Source organism: Bidens hawaiensis, unplaced genomic scaffold, assembly GCF_021521415.1.
Source record: "Bidens hawaiensis isolate Kalapana, Puna unplaced genomic scaffold, B.hawaiensis_p1.1 tig00019660_1, whole genome shotgun sequence".
NCBI lineage: Eukaryota > Viridiplantae > Streptophyta > Magnoliopsida > Asterales > Asteraceae > Bidens > Bidens hawaiensis.
This window is the reverse complement of record NW_027492982.1, coordinates 336,854-349,329: the sequence shown is the minus strand read 5'-3', so window position 1 is coordinate 349,329 and position 12,476 is coordinate 336,854. Positions and strand designations below refer to the sequence as shown.

General features: G+C 34.1%; 3 protein-coding genes across 3 annotated transcripts; 1 reads left to right on the top strand and 2 right to left on the bottom strand.

The window, feature by feature from the left end:
- Positions 1-4,189: 4,189 nt before the first annotated feature.
- LOC143558828 (LIM domain-containing protein WLIM2b-like) lies at positions 4,190-7,362 on the top strand. The gene is made up of 6 exons (XM_077047588.1): positions 4,190-4,384; positions 4,736-4,914; positions 5,460-5,559; positions 5,652-5,686; positions 5,766-5,855; positions 6,949-7,362. The coding sequence occupies exons 2-6, from the start codon at positions 4,780-4,782 to the stop codon at positions 7,189-7,191; spliced, it is 603 nt and encodes a 200-aa protein (XP_076903703.1). The 5' UTR covers positions 4,190-4,384; positions 4,736-4,779; the 3' UTR covers positions 7,192-7,362.
- Positions 7,343-9,962, bottom strand: LOC143558830 (putative sugar phosphate/phosphate translocator At3g11320). Its single transcript, XM_077047590.1, has 4 exons — positions 9,304-9,962; positions 8,528-8,631; positions 8,208-8,436; positions 7,343-7,656 (listed from the first exon to the last, which is right to left on the bottom strand). Exons 1-4 carry the CDS (start codon positions 9,901-9,903, stop codon positions 7,507-7,509), a joined length of 1,083 nt encoding a protein of 360 aa, XP_076903705.1. The 5' UTR covers positions 9,904-9,962; the 3' UTR covers positions 7,343-7,506.
- A 430-nt stretch (positions 9,963-10,392) lies between these two features.
- Positions 10,393-11,665, bottom strand: LOC143558829 (large ribosomal subunit protein eL33w-like). Its single transcript, XM_077047589.1, has 4 exons — positions 11,581-11,665; positions 11,248-11,512; positions 11,112-11,154; positions 10,393-10,571 (listed from the first exon to the last, which is right to left on the bottom strand). The coding sequence occupies exons 1-3, from the start codon at positions 11,610-11,612 to the stop codon at positions 11,113-11,115; spliced, it is 339 nt and encodes a 112-aa protein (XP_076903704.1). The 5' UTR covers positions 11,613-11,665; the 3' UTR covers positions 10,393-10,571; position 11,112.
- Between the last annotated feature and the right edge of the window lie 811 nt (positions 11,666-12,476).

Below are 12,476 nucleotides of genomic sequence, written 5' to 3'. Positions count from 1 at the left end.
TTTGTGACACATCGACCATTATGGGGCTAGACCTCCTTGATCAATATCTAAACTTTCTTGGCTTTAAGATATGGTCGTGTTCGAAATGTTAAAAACGGTTATGAATTATTTTAGGTTGATTGGTTTGTCAAGTGGAGCTTGGATGTTGGTACTAATGATGGATAAACCTAGAAAAAAAATGAAACCAAACGATTGTGTTGGTGGCGACATAAGTGAAAAAAGAGTTTAGTGGAAAGTCATATGAATTGTTGTTCATTTTATCTTTCTGTAAGGGGCTGTCTTAACTGATTGTGTGTACGATTATAGAACCCTAGGTACCTCTTGTTTTCCATGTTAACTCTATTGTTACAGTTGTTTGTTAGCTGGTCTGGAATCGTGAAACTATTTTTGTTATTCGGTGGTGAACGGTGGTATAACATTGGGGATCAGGAACTTGTACTTGGTGAAGATTTTCACTATGAAAGTATGATTTTGGGATTCTTCTCACGGAGTGTTGATTGACATGGGTTGGGATAACATGGGACAGTGAGATATGAGCATAGTAGACTACTTGACTTTCATGGGATGTATGGAGGTGAAACGTTTTTAGGATCGGGGTCCAAATGAATTTAGTTATGCTTCTGAAAATGTGTTTGGAGTTGATGTATTGGGACTCAGTGAAGGTAGTGAAGACTCTTGAGTTCAAGATTCTGATGTTGTTACCAACTTCAATGAAGCATTGGAGAATTTGTTAATTGATGACTTTGACGATTAGATGGAAGTCTTAGCTTATTTACTGGAGTTACTAGGCACATAGTTTTGTTTAAGATGACTATTGTAGATCGTGCTTAACCTTCAAGTGAGAGATTGCTTGGATATGTGAATACTTTGGACTCAAACTGGTGACAAGGAGAAAATGGGCTCGAGCCCACATTGGTTTATTGTTCATTAAGCAATTAAACCTGGTTTTTTCTCTCTCTATATATCATGTTATGTAATTGTAATATTTAGTTATAGGCTAATAAGAAAAAAAAACCTAGTTGCAGTCAGTGGATGAAGATCCCTTGTTATGACCGAAACACGTAAAACTTTTGTGTCATGTTTATCGTTTATATTTTTGTTTCATCGTGTCTTATAATCATTGTGCGTTTGTGTTATCGCTTCCTTATTGCCGCCTAACGAATAGCATATTGGGTTGAAGGTTTTTTTAATGTTATTAGTTTTGTGGCAGTTGTGTCTCTTGAAATGTCATAACACTTACCAACCTAGAATAATTGTGTTTTCTCTTGTAATAGCATACACCTATTGGATTCAAAACTAGAACTCCCAACATAAAAGCTTTATGGCAAAATCCCCTAGTCACTTGGATAAACCTTTGATGGCATATTGGGTTGAAGTTGATACACATCAAAGTTGTGTATGTAGAAAGAAATATATGTGCGTGCGGCGTGCCATAATATCATTAACCTTTAGAGTTTAGACCCTACTAATTATTTTTTTGACTTTTGTGCAATTCCGTCATTTTTTGTACAAATATCCCTTGTTAGTCGTATGTATCTCTTACTAAATTCCCTGACTTATAATTATGAAAGTGTACACATAATAGTAGGTTTTAAAAACATGATCACGGAAGCACCTATCCATCATGTCTAGATTTTCTTCTTTCATAACCAAAGCCAGCCGAAATACAAGTTAAAAACATGTAATCTCTCTCCTTCTCCCCTTTTCACATAACCCGTGTATTAACGTTCTTACACTAGAACGCCCATCCTCCTCCACTCCTTCACATCGTCCCCTTTCTCCTCAACTCTCTTTTTAGAAATGCCAAAAACCGCCCTATTGTGGATGATGTTATTTACCTTTGGTTTTTTAAATAGGTCGTGTTAATTGACAAAAACCCTTTTTGTGTGTCGTATTTCTGGTAGTGATAAGAATTACCGCCCTTAGAGCGTGGCCATATTAGTTGCTGGCCTATAAGCCCCCTTGTTTGTTTTAATCAAATATATATTATAGTGTATAAAGAAAATATAATATATACTAAAACCTGTAAATTATCTACCTGGCATTAAATATCAAAACATCATTTTGTAAATAAAATAATACTGCCATATATGTCAGATTACATGAAGCATTAAACTACATCATTTACAGCAATGAGATACAGAAGCTGATTCGCAAATCAAATTTTATATTAAAATATCAATATATCATCATTTAAAAATTAAAACATTCAAAAGACATGAAACACACGAATTTATTTCGTCTCAGTTTTATATTTGCATCATTGCATGTATGATTTTTCTGCTATGTGAAAGTTTAGTGTGGCATTTACTTTCCATGTAGTGTTTGAAATGGTGGAGGATTGAGAAGAAAATTTAGGGATATTTTTTTGGAATTGCTGGTATCCTAATATTTACTCTGGTGCATCTCATACATAAAAAAGATAAAAAAAAAGTTACACCAATTTTACACTTTACTAAGAAAGTTGAGAGGTATCCTAGGATACCCCTGCTTTTCTATGTTACATCCGCCACTTGTTAGAAATGTCTCATATTTACTCATATCTACAATGTTTGAAGTCCCTTTACATCTTTTGGCTTTTCTACTACATATTGTTTGTGTTTCATTGATTCAACTTTTAAATAATTCCACACATATTGTTCAAGAACGAAATAGCTAATCGATGATATCGGTAACAAGTAACAACTGATGAGTAATTCCATACTATAATATCAGTATGCTACATGCCTACACAAAGAAAAAGTTGATACACGAAATAAGTTTGCATATTTCATGGTTTCATGTCAATGAATTGTGCACTGACGAGTCATTTGACAATATTACACGAATATGATAACCGAAATACGTTGATACACCAATTATAATTATAAAATTGTAATCAAACTTGAGATACTTATCGAAACAAAAAAGACTAATCTACACGGTTATTTTGATCAAGAAGTCTTTCTTGAAAATGAAGTTAGGAAAAGTTGAGAGTTTGGTCAGCATACGTTACATAACATAAGGACGAACAGAAGCCAATGCGTTTCCAATCAAAAGAATAAAGGGGGTTACCAAATTGACACTAAATTATTGATTAAATGGCATTTTATATCCATAAATATATCTAAAAGCATAAAATAATAAATATCTAAAAGTCAGGAATATTTTTATATCTAAAATATTATATTACTAGAATATATCCAGGTGGCATTCCATATTTTCATGTACTCACGTTTAACCCGAACGGAGATTCTCAAGTCAAGCTGGCTCGGGCTCGATTTGACGAATCAACTGGGTTCGACTCACTTATCCTAACAAGTTGTGTTATTCAGCACACGTAAAAAGCTTGAGTCAGTTCGTGGCTCGTCCATACGACTTGTTTGTATTTTCTTTTTATACAACAAAAAAAAAGAAAACACAAAACAATTAAGAAGATCAAATAGATCAAATGTTTTACTAAACCAAGACATAAAATAAGACACTATAAAAACTACGACCCTATCCTATTAAGACCCAATAAATACTAGAACATCGACCCTATCATATTAAGACTAAAATTCTTAGTAATTAGTTTTATGAAGACTAGAATAAGAGGCTAGCATTTCCTCTATACCGAAAGATAAAAAGACGTCCATTAAGAAACCTGGCATGAAAAACCTTTTCTTGAACAAAATAAAAAAAAAGTATCATACAACTACATAGTTTATAAACTACAAGAATTTGAGTTATAACTTTTATATACTAAAGAGTAAAATGTGGTTTTCGTTTATGTGGTTTGTTCAAATATGCGGTTTTAATACAATAGTTTTTAATATGCGATTTCCGTCCCTCTGATTTCATTTCACTTGCAATTAAACCCGAATTCTTTAACCCCGCTAAGTTTGATCGTTAAACCCATCAGCGTGCCACTCACGTGAGGAACAGTCTTTTCCTTTTTCTCTCCAAATAAACCACTTTCAAGCAAGTAACATCAACAAAGTTTAAGTCGTAAGCTTTTCAAACAGCCATATTTAAGTGCGACCAAACACTAAAGTGAGTAAAACTAAAGTCCAACAACCAAAAATGGATGTTATGAGACTCTCAAGGTACTAGTTTTGTAGATCTGTCAAGAATCTTTCAATATCCCATTACCATCCATCCTCTTCACTCCATCCACTAAGCTGCAAAAAAAGCACGTCTCTTCCACAACATTGGTTGATTGATATTTATATAAATATTAATATCTATATCAATATTAAATAAACACCATCTCTCAAAAACTCCATTTCTTTTTGCTGCGTATAACATTCCCCACCATTTGACCTTTGTGTTCTTCATCTCTGCAACCAAATCACAACTGTTTGACTTTCATCAATCAATAAATTCAACTCAAATTTCATCCCAAGATTCTTAATTTATCAAGGTATGTTCTTGAAATTGATTTTTTCAAGAAACCCAAATCAGCTTTGAATAATTGAGCAGTTGGTCTTCTGAAAATCGGATCTTTTGGGGGTTTTATGTCGATATAATCAATACCCACTTGTCAAAATTGATGATTTCAACATACCCAACTCGATTTGAAGCTAAAAGAACAATCTTTATTAAATGGGGTTTTGAAATTATAGATCTTTTTGGTAATTTGAGGTCATTTGTGTCAGATCTTGTGTGTAAAGTTGAAAGCTTTTAGGGTTTTGTTTATTTGGGTGTTTTGAGATTGAATCTGATTTGAAAAGGGTATAAAGATTTGACATTTGATTAGTTTTTTTATAATTAGGGAGGTGAAGATCAAGATCGGATCCAAAGGGTAAAAGGGTAATTATGAATTTTACTGGAACCCAACAAAAATGCAAGGCTTGTGGAAAGACAGTTTACCCTGTTGAGCTTTTGTCTGCTGATGGTATTGATTATCACAAATCTTGCTTCAAGTGTAGCCATTGCAAAGGCACCCTTAAGGTATGATTTATATTATTTGGTTTATAAGATAATAATTAGTTTCTGAATTGATGGATCTAACATGTTGGTTAAGTTTTCATCATTCTAGTTTAAATTTCTTGCAATGTGTCTATCCATATTTGATTTGGTATGTATGGATCATGAAATAGACAAAAATGTATATTATTTTTATAATTTTCAAGAATGAATGACTGGTCAATGTAGTTGACTTTTCGTTGCAAGAAATCTTTGTTCTTGACTTCTTGTGGAGATGTCAAAACTCAAAAGCCAGTATAATATTTCAAGATTTTACAATTTTATACAAATTATGGAGTACATACAATGCTCATCATATTGTTGCTCAATATTATTGATTTTTGCAAAATGATGTATTTTTGTAAGAATGATGATTTTACGAGTCGACATTGATGATTTTCTATGATGCAAAATGTAAATCAAATCAATAACATTGCAAATTCATAGCTATATTTACATGTTTGAGATATGAAATATTCATATTAACCTTCAACTCAATTAGCAAAAGAGTAATTTTAATTAACTTGCAGCTGAGCAATTACTCATCAATGGAAGGAGTGCTCTACTGCAAGCCTCACTTTGAGCAACTCTTCAAGGAGAGTGGCAACTTCAACAAGAACTTCACGTCACGTATGCCTTTTTCTTTCATCGTTTTTTTACTTTCTTGGGGTTAGTTGATCATTTTTAGGTTGAATCTTTAAACAAGTTTGTCATTTTTACAGCTGCAAAGGCTGCTGATAAGTTATCTCCAATGCTGGTAAATATTTGGCTTTTTTTAAACAAATGGTATTGGATATTTTAGAAGCGTTTTTGAAGTCTGTTTTTTTTGTGTTTAGACAAAGTCACCTAGCAAAGCTGCTGGCATGTTCTCTGGAACCCAAGAAAAATGTGCCACTTGTGGCAAAACAGCTTATCCTCTGGAGAAGGTACATTACCGATCTTACGTAACATTTTCATATGATATAAATGGGTTGTTCGAAAAGCTTGTGGCTTGCTCGAAATTGACTCGTTTGTAAACGAGCTGAGCTAAGCTAAGCCTGCTTGGTTTGTATATGAACCGAGTCCGAGCCAAGGCAAGCTCTGCTCATTGCCTTGTTTAAACTAAAACCTGAATTATATATATATAGGGGATGGTTTTGTGCAAAAAAACATATTTTTGCAAGAACAAGAAGAACAAAATAAATCATTCATTTTTTTAGTTGTACAAAAATTTAGAATGCAAGAAAATGGTTGAAATGCAATGTTTATTCATCTGTTCTAACAATTTAAAAAATATATAAACAAAGTTCGTTTATTTATAGAACCTACACAAGTGTAAATCATGTGTAGGTATACATTTAAGTATTAACAATGAAAAGAAATGTATGAAAAAGTTAGTTTAATGTTTTTCTTTGTGTGTATATAGATATTTGTATGTAAGAAGTTTAAGTTAAAAAAATTATATATGAAAAATGTTAAACGATTTAGGTTGTACCCTTTGCTCTCGCAATAATTTAGTATTATACAATGAACCTATTCCTATTTATATAGATCTTTATGTTTGATGTGAGTTTTAGATGCAATGTGCTTATGCACACAAAGCGCTTGTGCTAAACAATGCAGTGTTTGGGATTTGGGAATAACCCGATATTTTACTGTTTATAAATTATAAAACAAGATTATAACCCAAATTTTAGTATAAATAAATTATAATTTATATAATTTTTAACTTCTACATTATGTTTATATTAAAAATATTATCTTTTGTTTATGTATAAATCAATCAATATTTGTAAAGCACAAAACAAAAAAAATGTAAAATATTTAAAAATAAACGAGGTGGCTCCACGAGCCATGAACTGAGCTCGAGTCATTTTAGCACATTAAGATAAATGAGGAGCCCAAGCCCACCCTGGCTCGGCTCAGCCCGTTTACAGCCCTAGCTCATATAAAACTGGAATTAGAAAATGGGCGGTTTGAATACGGATCAAAGTCAAAACAGTAATCGTTAGATCTAATAGTATATGGAATTGAATTCAGGTAACAGTGGAGAACCAAGCATACCACAAGTCATGTTTCAAGTGCTCCCATGGAGGCTGTTCTTTATCCCCATCAAACTATGCGGCTTTGGAGGGAATCTTGTACTGCAAGCATCACTTCTCGCAGCTCTTCAAGGAGAAGGGCAGCTACAATCATCTCATCAAGTCCGCATCCATCAAACGCACCGCAGCAGCAGCCGCCGCCACAACAGCAACACCAGAAGCCGCCTCTATTCCGGAATAATAACCTCGTACGAAAACAAAGTTTTTGGCTTGTTGTTTGGTTTTGCTTGTGTTTGTTTTTAATGTTTATTGAGGACTAAGCTTTGAAACCTACCAACTTTATTTTGTGTGATTGGTTCACTGGGTGCCTGCCTGCCATATTAATCAAAAACTTATTTCTGTTTTTCTTGAACTATTTTTTTTTAAATTTGAGTCATAAAGTTGACTATTTTCTTGTGATCAATTCTACAACTCTTTACTAAGAATAAATGTTCAAACTACAAAAGGTTACAAAAAGAACTATCTTTATATGAAATCTAAACATGATAGTAACGGGTTATTTAGCACTACGCTTTTTAACTTCACCGTAAAGAATAACGCCTATAACGGTGAACGTGTAACCAGCCATTCCCGACACAGAAACTGGATTCTTAAATATTAATATCGACACGACAACTGCTACTGCCCCTTTTGCATTTCCTAGAACCTGAAGCAATTCACCAATTGTTACTCAATAGAGCTTTGGTATGAAAAATTAAGTTTCGTGTTAAACGTACTTTTGTTTTTACTGAATGCACCTCTCCCCTTACTAACAAACCAAACGTTTAGAGAGACTGTTCAAGCGTGGGCCATGAAGTTCTTTTATTCAATAAACAAACGAACGTGAAGAAGTTTATGAACAAACATGAACATATACCTTGTTCTTTCATTTATGTTCAGGGATGTTCATTTATACATTCATTTAAATTCAGGCACGTTATGAAATTAAAATATCACTCGTTACACTTTGGTCAACTTTTATTAATTTTTTAGACCCATGAGATTGATTTTCAGTTTACCCTTTAATTGGTGTTCGCTTAGTTATGTTCGCTCGTCTATTTTAGCCATGTTCGTTCGTTTACGCTCTTGATCTGTTCGTTCAGTCATGTTCAGCTGGTATTCTTTTGGTCGTTTACTAGCCTACTTTTACAAGGGGTGCGTTCAACATATAGGAGGTACGCTTAGCCTGACCCAAAACTAATAAGAAAAAATGTGTACCTGAAGTGTAAGTGCACTAGTATGTTTTGTGACCAAAAAGTTAGTTAAATTCACAAAATAAGCAAGTGAAGAGTTCAATATCAACAGCCAAACAATCCCGAAATCTTGTCTAGCAAGCGCAATTGTTATGCCAACAACATTTTGTTCCATGTACATTGTTGCAGGCAGTAAAAGAATAACAGCAATGGGAGCCATGTACAGAAGGAGATTCATGGAGTTCAACTTCTCCCTTCATATTAATGAACACTTTGTTATTAATAACTAACAGCCTTAATCAAACAAACTGATGGTACTAGATTGTTTAATGTAAAGTTGTTTACCCTTCAGAGGAAAGTAGTATTCCTTGTACCACTGTTTTAAGGGCTCTTGCAGCAGTTGCACCAACACACATTATGAATCCAAAAAGATGAAAACTTGGCTCACCCTAATTAGTACAAGCTGGTTAGATTCAAGAAACTATATAAGATTTATGGGATTTTTGCAGGATTCTTTAGAGAGTATAAAAGTAGGGGTGATAAACGGGCCGTGTTCAAGGGTTGGCGGGTCAAACCCAAAATAACCCGAAAATCGTGTTAGACATACGAAACCAAACGTTGGATCTAATATAATTTAATTAGATATTATATCAAATTTTCTTCCGAGTTTTAAATTTTAGCATAAAATACTTAAGCAACTAAATGTATGGCATAAAAACACATGACGTCGAACACAATGCATGCCTCTGCAGTTGACACGAGCACGACCTGCTTAACCCAAAAATTAATCTTTTTTACATATAAGTACTTTAAAACTCTGAATTTACATAATACTTTTATATTTCTTAAGAATATTATGCTTAAACAGTCACAAGTTATTTTAAACTTTTAAATTTTAGTATAACAAAATAACCAAATAGTTTTAAGTTATTATATAAAAGTATAAAACACATTTTCAAAAGTGAAAAATAAACATATGCGCTAAACATGTCAACACGCAAGCCCATACCCGTAAATTTCATGTTAGGTTCGTGTAATGAAAGCAACGCTACTGCCCTACAAAAATTGGCAGCAACATGCAACAATAAACATAACTGAAAATAACAGAATAAGAAGCATACCCCACTGGCAATAACAACACCGGTAACAACCGGAACAAGGGTAGCATAAGTAAGCCAACTCTCCATTTTCAAAGTCATAATATACGCAAAAACCGCCGTGAAAAACGGCGTTGTAGCCCCAACCGCTTGATTAAACGACACAGGCAAATACCTAAGAGACACATTCCCACTAACAACCGACGCACAAAAAATCAAACTCAAAGCCGAAATCTTAACCAGCTGAACACGCGAACGAATGGTTTGCACAGGCACCATCTTCATCCACGCAATGGCAATGTAGCTGAGCAGAGCGCACGATGACATGTGACACATTGTGAGGAAAATGGGGTACTTGAATCCGTAATTGGTTAACAAGTATTTGTTGAGCAATAAGACGCCAATGTTGGATGAGTACCATGCGGATACGAGACCGAATGTGAATAGTTTGTTGGATGGAGGGGTTTTGATGGCTGACATGATGATGAAATTTGTTAAGGTTGTGAGAGGACATTGGGGAAGAGAGAGAGAAGGTGATATGAGAATTGTGAGAATGAGATTGTTGGATTCAGGAGACAGATGTAGAGAGTGGTGGGTCGTGTTCTGTGGGTGATTGATGATCATTTTGTTGATGTGAATAAGGAAAAGGTAATTAAGTTTGTTTTGTTTTATGGTAGTTTTATAAAAATTGTAAAAAATTGATTGTAATTATATTAATTTCTTTAAATTTAAGCCCAACTCAGTACCAGGTGGCTGCTTGGAGGGGCGTTATGCGGTGACGACAGGGGCGACAGAGGGATGGGTGTTAGCATGATGGTGCCTGAAGCCATAAACGCCATCCGGATACACTTGGACATAGGGATGTGTTGGGTTGAAACCGAAGCCAATATTTTTAAAATTTTAAAAACAAAAACCGGAAAGAAATAAGATGGGTCATTTTCGGTTCTTTCAAGTTACACAGACCGAACCGAAATTCAACTGCAAATTTAAGAGTGAGTAACAAAAAGAATATGCTTAAGCAAGACAATCACAATTCGGTCCATCGTAAGCTACTTGATCTAAACTGAATATTATCTTTGTCAAGTAATATAATGTATGACATTAAGATGAAACTAGAACAAACAATAAAGAAGGTGAGCTTGCATTCTTTCGAAAAAGGTACAAGAAAACACAAAGATCCATTAATATTCCATGTAAATAACAAAAATGTTCCATAACAAATGGTCAACACAACTACTACAAGAACAATAAAATTACCAGCAGCAACAGTCTCCATGCTCCCTTCGATACAACTGCAGACACAAAAAGGTTTTATACAGTTAGCAAAACTTCAATAACACAATTAAACACTAAGAAAAAGAAAAAAAACTAACCCTAAGCTACCAACATCATTTCTCTATGACACCAAAAAATATAAGATAATGTATATAAAAATAACCATCCGACTCCAAAACAAAAACAATATGACTGCATTTTTGTTACTTTGACCAAAATATCGACAAAACATTTAAGAAAATCACAAGTTAAACAACGAATGTTGATCTTAAACACAAAACTCTTGGAGCATAGAAAATTTTCAAACCAGACCGTGCAAATTCACTCTCCAAAATCAAAATGGTTTCTTGTAAGGCTAATTATAAGCCTATAACTAATCCAAAAATATGTTTAATCAACATTGTCAGATAAAAAAATATGAAATTAACTGTATAAACTATATCAACAATCAAATTACAATTGGAATAATTATAAAACCTATCAAGTTTACAACCCTAAAACTGCAGCTAATATTATTTGAAACAGTATGAACAAAATTAGATAGATAAAGATGATACCTTAAATGTTGCTTGGGTACATGAAGACTCTAACCCTAGACCCCTGCAAAATATAAAAAAAATACCAACAATCAGTCACACAACAAAACACTGCCAAATACTTAAACTTGTGAGTTGAATATGTAATATAATATACCATGGATTTAGGTGGAAGATTGGACTTGAACTTAGCCCTGACAATGCCAGTGTTACCATGCGGCCTTGTCACTTTCCCCCATATGCACCGGTAATGCGACCCGTTCTTCTTCACTTTGGCCTTGTACACGTACGCCATGCGTTTGCCTTGGTACCATGCCACCTCATCCTTGGTGTTGACTCCTTCGATCTGAACCAACGATGTGTTTGGATACTGGTTTGATTTAGATCTCTTGTAACCCAGAATGGTTCCTCTGGTGTACAGTCTGCAATTGAAATTACAAAAAGTGAGTTTGATGTGATTTATTTGTGGATTAGGATTATATTATTATACCTGACGCGTTCTCCTTGACGGCCTTTCACCATTTTGCTTTCTTTGATTGTTACGGACCGCCGGCGCTGATGAAGAAATGATAAAACCCTAGATTTTATGTGTCACGATTGGTTTATAGGTGTGGATTGTTTTCGGTTAAATGTTAGTTTGGGCTTCAAGTGGACTTTTGCATAATTGGTTAGCCCAAATGTCTAATCCAACTTTGTAAATTGTAACTAGTAATCTAGTAGGTCCTTGAGGTTGGCGAATCGGGTATTTTCAGAAACCGGAATCGGTATGATCAGGTATCGACCCAGTTTGCCTGATTTTTGTCAGGTTTTTGCCGGGTTGGGTCCAGGTTTTGATTGCGTGGAGGTGGGAACCAGTTCCAGCTGGTGTTCAATTTTTATGAGAAATCAAAACTTGCTTCGTACCAATGAACCGAGTTTTTTTTCCACCTCTAGTATGTATTTGTCGATATGAATTTTATAAATAGTATAACCTTTGTGAGTAACTATGTGTATTTTGGTAACGGGTTTTTAATGTTCATATGTTGATTTTTGACCTAGGAAGCGGATTTTTGACTTTACATCATCGCCCGAGACTACTACTCATAGAAGAGTGAACGTTATCTTGCAATGAGGTTTGGTATAAGGCACTATGCTTACAAGAAAATATAGTATCTATACTATATATAAAGCATGAGTTAGGGACCTCTTAAATTTTAAGAGGTACACAAAACCATGCACAATGTACAACACACAATGCATAAATTTATGACATTTTAGGGGTAATGTGGTATTTTGTCATCTCTTTTACGGTTAACAATATTTGATTAAAATATATTTACAAGTATAGTCTTTTAAATTCAATCACATTTTGTCAATTTATATAAGATTTACACGTTTACCCCTTAT

Coding starts and splice junctions, on each gene's coding strand:
- LOC143558828 (XM_077047588.1), top strand. CDS start 4,780: ATGAATTTTACTGGAACCCAACAAAAATGCAAGGCTTGTGGAAAGACA. Junction 4,915..5,459: donor ATTGCAAAGGCACCCTTAAG/GTATGATTTATA, acceptor ATTAACTTGCAG/CTGAGCAATTACTCATCAAT. Junction 5,687..5,765: donor ATAAGTTATCTCCAATGCTG/GTAAATATTTGG, acceptor TTTTGTGTTTAG/ACAAAGTCACCTAGCAAAGC.
- LOC143558830 (XM_077047590.1), bottom strand. CDS start 9,903: ATGATCATCAATCACCCACAGAACACGACCCACCACTCTCTACATCTG. Junction 8,437..8,527: donor ATACTACTTTCCTCTGAAGG/GTAAACAACTTT, acceptor ATTAATATGAAG/GGAGAAGTTGAACTCCATGA. Junction 7,657..8,207: donor CTAGTGCACTTACACTTCAG/GTACACATTTTT, acceptor GAATTGCTTCAG/GTTCTAGGAAATGCAAAAGG.
- LOC143558829 (XM_077047589.1), bottom strand. CDS start 11,612: ATGGTGAAAGGCCGTCAAGGAGAACGCGTCAG. Junction 11,513..11,580: donor CGTCAAGGAGAACGCGTCAG/GTATAATAATAT, acceptor TTTCAATTGCAG/ACTGTACACCAGAGGAACCA. Junction 11,155..11,247: donor ATCTTCCACCTAAATCCATG/GTATATTATATT, acceptor TATATTTTGCAG/GGGTCTAGGGTTAGAGTCTT.